Source organism: Eurypyga helias, unplaced genomic scaffold (genome assembly GCF_000690775.1).
Source record: "Eurypyga helias isolate BGI_N326 unplaced genomic scaffold, ASM69077v1 scaffold1265, whole genome shotgun sequence".
In the NCBI taxonomy this organism is placed as follows: Eukaryota; Metazoa; Chordata; class Aves; order Eurypygiformes; family Eurypygidae; genus Eurypyga; species Eurypyga helias.
Window position 1 is genome coordinate 1908 of NW_010249245.1, and position 10039 is coordinate 11946.

Sequence of the window (10039 nt, forward strand, 5' to 3'; positions counted from 1 at the left end):
ACCCCAAATACCCAAGGTGGTTGTCCTTTCATCGGCAGGGTATTTACTCCTCTGGTATGTGCGTGATTATTCCTTATTCAAGAACGTTACAAAAGACTTGCCAATTCTTATTTATGCAGCAGCTTAAATGGGGACAGAGACCTACTTCTAGCTAAGAGTATGTAAAATATTTGAAATGTTTCTTTTAATGGAGGAAGCAGCACTGTAATTACAGTATTTTCAGATGTTCACGTAGAAATCTGATATTTGTTATTAATATATTTTCTTTGTTGAATACTTACTTCAAATTACCCCTTATAGCAGGCACAAAACCAGTGTGAATTTCTCTTCACAGCTTTTGAAAATTAAATCATTTTACTAGGAAGCTAAATATATGAATTACCTGTGCTAAAAACGCACTACTCTGCTCTTCTGACACCTGACTCCTTTGTAACAAAATAACTTTCTATTAAGACTTATTACTTTATCATTCAAGTATTTTCTTCTAGTTTCCTCTTGAATACAGTACAGGAAGCCCAGCAGACGCTTTGACCTCACGTGGATTAGGAGATGGCCACTTGCAGGGACCATTTCTAAGCCTGCAGTCACTTTGCACTGCCTGTCAGCAGGAGCCGCCGAGCTCCGCACGCGCTGGCCGCTACGTGCGCTGACAGCCCAGAGGAGCACCTCGGGTTTCCTCTGAGTTATATGAAAGGCAATAATGACTTCATTTAAACAAGCAGGGTAGAAAGCCGAGGGAAAAGAAAGCATTTATCCTACTTTCTGATAGCCAGCTAGATTTAGAGAGAGATTTAAATTTTCAGAGAAGTCAAGCCTGGAGCGTCTCTTTGTCAATTACCAGCTGCACAATTTTAAGGGCAAATGCCTGAAGCAGAAGAAAAGGTCTTTGTGATACTCCTGCCGAGGGCTGCGACACCACTCACGACCTCCTCTCACCTTTGGTTTGTTGCGGGAACCCGCAGGACAGGCGACAGGTACAAAGAACGATTTTTCTACGGAGAAAGGATTAAGCTGCTTGAAGACAACCCAAAGGTTTGACACGGGGGAGCTCTGGGATGAGGGAAGCGCCAAGGCACCCTGGAGCAGGGGGTGTAGCTGTACCCAAATTAGCTTGCCGTGAGCTACGGCGTGCTGTCCGGCAGGCAGCTCCGTGTGTCAGGTGAGGTTACAGCACCAAATACAGCTTTTCTGTACCAGAACGAGTGAGCTGCAGGGAAGGGGGAAGAGCTGTGAGCAGCTTGCTGTGACCATCTCTGGGTCTCGCAGGCTGCCCCACGACTCACTCGTGCTGGTGACAGTGCAAAGACATGCTCCGACAGCTTTAATCCGGCCTATCCCTTCCGACAGCGCCAGGGCTCTCCAAGGCTGTTCTCGTGGGAAGGCCACGGCACGAGAATCAAGTACACGCAGCAGTCGAAGAAACGCAGCCTGACGAGGCACGTTCAAGCCAGATCCCAGAGAAACCCAAGTTTTCTGGAAGCAGAAGTCAGCTGAGAAGAGGAATCTGAAGATCCCAGAGAAACCCAAGTTTTAGAAGTCAGCTGAGAAGAGGAATCTGCTCTGGCCTCATCAGAGAAGTTAAGGATGAACTGTCTGGCTCATGGAGAGGATGACTCTTACCTTCGCACACACTCGTACGTCAAAACGGAGAATTGGAGCTTTACTATGTGCCGCCAACCTCGCAGGAACGTGGATAGGACCATGGCCCATTCACAGCCCAAGGAAACGAGGGCGTGTGCTAGTCCTGAGCATGGCACTAGGATTTTTCTGATTTTTATTCCCCCCGCCCAACACGAAGGTATTTCTTCTGCGCCGAAAGCCTCAGAATGTCGTTTAGAAGCTGACAACCACGAGTCAGTCAGCAGGCTCCAAAAAGGACAGCAGATCAAAGTTTTGTGGTGTCAGAGATCCCAACACAGGCATCCCTCTACCCATTTCATCCTTAAAAAGGAGCAAGTAATCTTTTTCCCCTTGAATCTGAATAATCTGCTATCAGTTGCAAGGGAGAATTTGCTACTTCTTTTCAGAAGTGTTGCAGAAGAGGCTGTCCGGTGACGGGCAGGGGTTAATTGTCCAACACAGAGTTAGATGCTCCCAAATCCTCCGAAGATCCATTTGTACCCGGTGGTTCCAGCCTGAGCTTTCTTAAGAAACCGGCATTTGCCTGTTTAACAGGGAGTACGCCGAAGGGTGGCCTATGGAAGTTCCACCAATCCTGCGAAAGCTGTTACACCATTGCTTGTATCAGTTTTCACTGAACTCAACAGATAAGTCTAGTTGGAACCCTGTGCTGAGGGGAGCTGTCAAAAGCAGCAATAAGGTCTCCACCTAAACGAAGGCAAGGGCACTGCCGGTAAGGTTTGCCTAGACTACACCTGAAAAGTTCATTTCCCTGGAAGAGCAGTGCGTATATAAACACGTGCATGCCTTAGGACACCTGCAGGATACGCCAGCACCAAGTAACACGTCACTGACACTGCCACAGCCATGTCTCCTAAGTCCAAGTTACTCAACTCTGAGTGAGCTGAAGGACAACTACGCCACTAGTATTTGTTGAAGCCACTTAGGCTCCTACTCACATGGAGTATCTGTCCAACAGGAAGTCGCGCGCTGCAGGATGTGCCAGACAGTGAGCATTCAGATTAACTGATAATTTCCCATTCAGAGGAGCCAGTTTCTCGTTGGCTACCTCTCAAAAAGGTTCTGGCTCTCTGCTGTAATTCTGCCCAGCTCCATCTACAGTTGGTACCGGTAAGACAAGGAACGTCTGTTCACTTAGGTATTGCAGCGACCTGTCCCCTAAAGCGACCTTGCTTAGAACCACAGAACAAAGATGGTCTAATACCATGAACCCTCACTACTGCACAGCTGGAGAACCCTGTTTCAGCACAAGGTCAGCTACCAACCACGTGCCGCCTGCCTACTTCAACAGCTGCAGAGGTGCGTCAAACTGCTGTTACGTGGCCACCGGTACCCATTTAAGTTTGGTTCTTTGAGGCTGACAGGAAAAAGAGGTCTGCAAGTTCTCTGTAGAATCGTTCTCCCTATTGTCGAAGGAAAAAGACAAAGCTGCACAGCAGACACGGAGTATCCTTTTGGCTTGCAGGTTGTGAACGAGCACAGCTCAATTAACACTGACATTCGAGGTAGGCACTCGGCTCCTTGCAAATGTCACACATCTCCCACGGGGTTTCAGCCTGTCTATTGAAATTCAGCCTGCTCCGGGAGACTTATGCCGCACATCACAGGCTCTCTCATCAGCGGTAAGGCAGATGCTGTTCTTTATCACCACTGTATTTCACTCTTGAGAACTGCCTTCACTTCATTCCTATGAACAAAGAGGGTTTGACACTGCATTACAGACCAGATTCAAGAAAACCTGTTGATGCTGACTCTTTTCGTACATTTTTTAGGCACTTAGTAGTTTAAATCCATTGTCTAACAAGCTACTCATTTTTTATGTAGTGAGAGAGATGGCCAGCACGCACTCTCGTGTGCCAGCCACAGATATTAAGGAAGAACCACCAGACAGCTGATTCTGCCCCGTGTCACCCTCAGTAAATTCAGCAACTTTTCTGATACTACGCCCAACTTCAACAGGCATTCTAACTACAGAAACACATGATTTCAAGTCATCTGCAGAATTTCTGTGGACAAGTATCTAAAAAAAACCCCAAAGTCGTGCACGACATTGCTTAACGTCATGGAAGTCTGAGACTTGACTCTTACTCAGGCATTTTTCAGTCTCCACAACGGATTTATTTGTAGCCCTGCAGTACCAGTGCTCTGAGCGCCTATGGTGTAGCAGTTTGGTGCCTAGGCCATCTGAGAACACAGCCAGACCCAGGCATTTAACTGGTCACTTCAACAGCCGTAACTGCAAGGTAAACTGGTGCACGTTGAATTCCAGGCTACCAAGCCTACTCAGTATATTGATGAGGAGACAGGGAGAATGTCTGAGTTAAGTTTAACTCTAAGATCACTGCTCCAGTTTTAATAACTACATCACTGAAAATCCACTTGGAGACTGACACCCGCTCTAGGAGAGTGTGTTACCTGCTCTACTGCACCACACTGATGTCTTGTTCAACGAGAAGGGGTGCACCTCTTGATGAGTATCAAGAGTGATAATGGCTTCGGATCTTCTGCAGAAGTTTTAGATTTGCTCTGTATGATCCTACAATGAATTTAAACTATTCCTTCAGATAAAGAAAAACCCTCATGGTCCCACTGTTCTATCCTAAGGTTAAAACATTATCTTTTTTAAACCAACTAATTCTTCTAAAACAGTAAGCGCAGAGTGACAGGCATTTTAAACAAGTACTTCTTATTTATTCACAATTTAGATAAAGTTTAAGGAAAGACAAAAGAAATACAAAGGACAACATCAAAATGAAAAGGAATTTTAGTGACCGAAGTGAGTTTCTACAGCCAGTGCTCTCCACACATCTCAGAATGTTATCTGAACACTGCAGATGCTGATTTCAAATAAATCCCATAACAAACCGCTATGACTATTCCCTTTGAAATTAAGCTGGGAATGGAAGTTCGCCACCTTTTATCTATGAGTACACAAACCACCAGATTCTTTCAGTTTCTGCTTAAAGCCACATTTATCTTTTACAAGATGGATTCTGCAATACATTTTCGAGTAGCATCTTTCATTTTGTCTGAGCTCCGCTATTAAAAAAAAAAAAAAAGTCAGTGTCAACCTTCCGTATAACAAAACAGCTTTTGATCTTGCTTGTGGAATATATGCAATTCAGAGCAGTGTCACACTTGCAGCTTGGAGGTATCCTTGGAGATACTGCAACGCTTCTGCATTCAGACTAGTACTCAGCATGGATGGAACCTTAAAACATACGACAGAGCAGAAGTGTCAGTGTGTGTACACGTGAAGGTGCTGCTTTATCCCGTTAATCACTGCGTCAACATATGGTACAGAGTCAAACAAGAGACGGAGAGCAGCAGTTTTGCACTGTGAAAGCAGCTGCTGGAATTACAATTCCTGATGCTGACAGTTTTACGAACTACTTATCTGAATCAAGCATGAAGGAAGAGCAGAGAAAACCTTCAGTTATTAAAGCAGGTACCCGAATGCACCTGATCTCTCAGGCAGTCTTTACTTACCAAAGTCTCGCACAAAACAAAGACACTATGGGTTACAATAGTTAACCGTAAACTTGCTGAAACTTAGCATGAGTTGCCCAAGATTTCCCGAGTACATACAACTGAACTGGAGACAACTATTAGCTCTATACCTGTAAGTGGGTAAATTTTCATTTATGAAACTGCTTAATTTAGCAATAAGTTCAAATATGCCATGTGAAAATATGGCCTTTCTAAGGTAACCAGGGGAAAAAAAAAACCCACCTTACAAAAGCTCTGTTCCACTAGAGGGTAAAAGCAAGCAATGCTTAGCATTCTGGTTATGACATACTTCACTTTGCTGAGTATCAAACATTAGCAAGAGAGCCATTATCAAAAAAGCATTTCCTCCCTGCAGAATTTAGCATTAGCACGTCACGTGTGAGTATCACTTACCCTGCCTGGGCATGCTGTAGACAGTTTGTGAAGAGACTGTGCCAGATGGATTCTAGGATTGTTCACCATCTGACCTACAGGATCATGTTCTTTTTTTCCAGCAAAGGCTAGCTGAGAGAATGCAGTCTGATATCCTGGAGTATCTTCTATGTCAATGAAGTGTTCTTCATCAGGGATAGTGTCATCCTCAGGCAGTTCAAAGAGGCCAATGAGGGCCTGCAGCAAAGGAGTCCTATATGTGAAGAGGGGAGGATAAAACTGGAGTGCTTAAAACACATTATGACGTGGTATATTTTACAAGAATGTTCAAATTACTCAGACCCCTTTACAACTATGCCCTTTCAGGCACTTGTTTAGCTACTGAAATTATAAGTGCCCAAGCTAAGCTGGATTTAAGAAATGGTGGATTTGTGTAGTAGGTGCTCATACTGAAAGCACAAACAACGTATTTATCTTTTAATCAGGCCAAATTTTCATGACACATACCTAAGAAAAGGAATTCTTCTCCAGATCATGACTTTTCTCTAAGTACATAAAAAAAAGTAGTTCTACTTCAGGGGTCCAGTTATTGCCATCGAATTCAGGCTACCTGACATCCTAGACTGGCTTACCATTTCCCCAGAGAGAGGACTGTTGGTTCCCCCAGCACTCTGCTGTCAAGCTAAGATCTTACAGTCTATCAGGTTGTAAGTGCCTATGCTCAGGTCTCCTGAAAAAGTCAAAACTGGGCTTAGCTTTTCAGAAAGGACAGAAGCTAATAGGAAGTAGTGTATTTTCTAAAAGCAGTCCTAGCCACTCCCATCAGTGCCATCTCCATCATGAAAAATCTCAAACTAGTTCTGGTATCTGCTTTGAAAACAGTTTTATTTGCTGAGAAAAGGAAGTGGTATGAAAAGCCTGAAAGTCAGTGCCATAACAGCAGCAGGCCTGAAGAAGTCACAATGGAGTCGATGTGCAGAACGTATTTTGATGATAGCTCAGATAGAAAGAAGAAATCCAAGACCCTCCCTATCAGAACTTTAAGAAGCGTTCTACATACCACAGCTTGGTGTATTCAGTGTCCATCATAGGAGGACATTCTGTCAATATTTTCGTAATGCCAACAGCACAGATTTTCTTTTCAACTTGTCCAGACACTTTCTGGATTTCAGGAATTATAATTTTCTCCAAAACCATTCCAAACATCCTATTATGACATTAAAAGAAAAAGCATTAGAAAGCCTTATGGTGAGGAAAGAAAACCAGAAACAATATGAAGAACTAGGAAAAACAGAAAACCAGGTAACTTGTTATGATGCTGCCCTGTTGCAGTAGATGCCCTGTAAAAATTTAAGCGTACAAGCTCTCCACAAAGGGAGAATAAAAACATCGCTCCTTCCATTTAATGATCTGCTTAGGAGATTAGTTCTGGAACTATCGACAAGGGACTGTGAGCAGAAAGTCAGAAAAAGAAAAATCCTAGACAAGTAAATCAACTGTGTTGGAAGAAACGTCTGGCTAGTCAAATTAGTGATGAATGCAGTTTGCGATTTTAGCTAAAGGAGACAACTATTTCTACTCTAAAAGATACACGTTACACAGCAGTCTTAAATAAATAAATAAATAAAAATCACACTAACTTTGGCTGTATGCTGTCAAATATTTCCTGCAGAGCTAATGCCCCATATTTTATGCAGTACAAGTTAATGAAGACTAGGAAACCTGTAACAAGAAAAAGGTCAAATTATAACTCAATATCAAAGCAAAAGAATAGCTTTAGAGTCAGCAAAATACATTCCAACAAGTTTTTCAAGGGGATGGAAGTGGCAGTCTTTATAAATGTCCCGTTCTAGTGACGTATGTGAACTCGCTGCCTTGAAGTCTGCCTAAAAACTGATCTTTACACGTTCTGCACCACACTAAAACACGGCGGTAAAATAACTAAGAAAAGATTCAGTCCTTTTTGCCCTGACAGCAGTGCTGAAGCATTCGAAAAAGCTACTTGCACATTATTCAGATCAAGGAACAAAACAACTCTTCAACGCTCTTAGCCAAAAACTTTATGCAATGTGGTTTTTCAGATCAGTTGTGAACCCCTTTGCATGGCCTTTGTGCCAGAGCACAGATGCAATTGCATTAAAAGCACCACTTAAATTTGGGTTGTGGAAGACCATTATAAGCAATCCTATCCGTTTGGCTCCTATCAGGTAGCATTAATCAGATTTTATAGGATTAAGTAATAGAAATTGCATAATTTGTGCAGTGATAGTATGATTAAAATAATTTAATCAGTAAGACAATAATCAACCTGTTACAGCAGAAATAACCAAAATATATATTTCAATAATTTATCACAGCTTTCCTAGTTTAACATAAGACCTTATCAGTAACTTCAGTCATATTAAGGCAGCATGACACAGATGTATACAATATTTAACAGTTATAACACACAACTACATGTAGTAAAAGAAGTGTGGTCAGTATTAATTACTGCATTCTGAGAAAGTGAAACTTTGCTGGTTGTTAGCTGAGGATTAAATGGAGACACTTTCCGATAATGACATCACACAGAGTAAGAAAGTAAGAAGAATACACAAGTTCTTTTCCCTGCTTTAGTTCCATTCCTTCAGTTTTCAGGAAACTGTCACCTGCTGTGACAACTGCACTCCCTGCCACCCTTGATTACAAAGTAATTTGAAGCAAGTCACTGCTGCCGAGTCACTTGTATCCCCTCATCTGCTGAACACCAAGACATGATAAGATACTTAATTCAGTCCAGCTGCATGTTCTAAACTGTTGGCATCACCACCACCGAAGCTTTTCATGTAGCAAGGAACTTACTTTTAATAAATTTTGTTGTTTTGGAATTTTGAAGTCTTTGGAATAGCAGAATGAAGATCTGTTTCCTGTACTGGTCAACTGACTCACTGGAAATTTAAAAAGAATAGTTACTCAATCCACACCAGGATTTTATTAGTGTCACTTCACAGAAAATATGTACAGAATTGTTCAATTCTATTTTACTTGCAAAGGTGACATTTTTCAGGTGAACATTAACTATGAAGCGTACAAACATCCCAGATATTAAAGGTCACAGAAATCGGTTTAGAATGTAATCTCAACTCATACTCACGGAGGCATATGCTCTATAATACTGTTGAGAAGATAGAATCCTTGATGGTCATTAGCTTTAGAGGCAATCAACTTCTGGAACACTCCTAACAATCCAGGCTGTAAGCAAAGCAAACATAAAACTCTATACAACAGTTCTTCACATGTGACCTACCAGAAAGTTGGCCCTTACCATCTCAGACACACACCAAGGCAAAGCTTTCATAACCTAAACCAGGATTCCGCTTCTGCGGGTAAGGACAAGGAGGAGATTTCTATCAGGACCAAGTGATGTTCCTTTGAGCATCGAGATTAACCTTGATCAAATGAACACCAAAGCCAATTTCAACATGCACGTCTGCTTCACCGATGGCATTGCCTAATCGGGTCTGACTACAGCAGATCACGCAGCAGAAATAACAGAAGCCAAGTATGCAGAATAAATCTCCCTCTGCATTCACTAACCCTCAGATCTCCCAACACCTCGGCTTCTCCTCACTCGTCTGGAATGAACCTGTGAATTTTCCTGGTCCACAGTGTTCAAAATGAGGCAAACGAGACAGGAAAATTGTGGAAATCTACCTGATGGCAAGGACCAAGTGCAGGAATTTTACATCTTAATTGACAAAAGCATGACAGTCTAAGGATTTATCTTACCATATAATGGCAAAGCATCCAAAAAGCCTGCGTTCACAAAAAAATGTGTCTTGGAAAGTCATCTTCCTACATGAGCACTATTTATTTAAAGTGCCAGCATAAATTCTGCACAAATCCAGGTATTCACTACAGGAAAGAGCTCCTTCTAATTTTTCATCTTAAATCGACATGCCCAGAGGCCTACATTGTGACTGAATCAATCCAACTTACAATTTTGTCAGCAGCAGCGCTTGCTATTGTATTGGCACCCCGCTCTAAATAAGCCTGCAGGAGTCGGACCAAAGGGGGAATGTTCCCTGTCCTCTCCCATAACACTGGCTGAAGTAGATGAGGAAACAACGCCATGTAGGACGATGGGATTTCATTTTTATGCATTTCCAGAAGTAGGGACATCACTTGAAACACATATGGAATGAACTCTGGAAAAGAAACGATGACATTTACACATTCAGCAAACATGGTCCCTGTCAACCCACAGGAACCACTCATCTACTTATTGAACCTGTGACTATATGCCATTAACACAGAGTTTCCCGCAAAGAAAACCTTGGAGGAATGGATCATTTCCCAAATTTGTTTATCCAAAAAATTTGCAAGCATTGTATATATACAACTTCCATTTGCTAATTTTCCAGAACACAGAAAACAAACCACTAGAAACAAGGCAATGTAATTAAAAATAATGAGAGGCTTTGGAGTAGTGACTGTTGGAAATATAAAACGTATTTTAAAATAAAAATAATTTAAA

At 42.2% G+C, this 10039-nt stretch overlaps 1 protein-coding gene across 1 annotated transcript; it reads right to left on the reverse strand.

Moving 5' to 3' along the window:
- Nucleotides 1-4310: 4310 nt before the first annotated feature.
- Nucleotides 4311-9654, reverse strand: LOC104509357 (exportin-2-like). Its single transcript, XM_010151279.1, has 7 exons — nt 9502-9654; nt 8657-8754; nt 8365-8450; nt 7164-7245; nt 6584-6730; nt 5545-5776; nt 4311-4852 (listed from the first exon to the last, which is right to left on the reverse strand). The coding sequence occupies exons 1-7, from the start codon at nt 9634-9636 to the stop codon at nt 4763-4765; spliced, it is 870 nt and encodes a 289-aa protein (XP_010149581.1). The 5' UTR covers nt 9637-9654; the 3' UTR covers nt 4311-4762.
- Nucleotides 9655-10039: the final 385 nt, after the last annotated feature.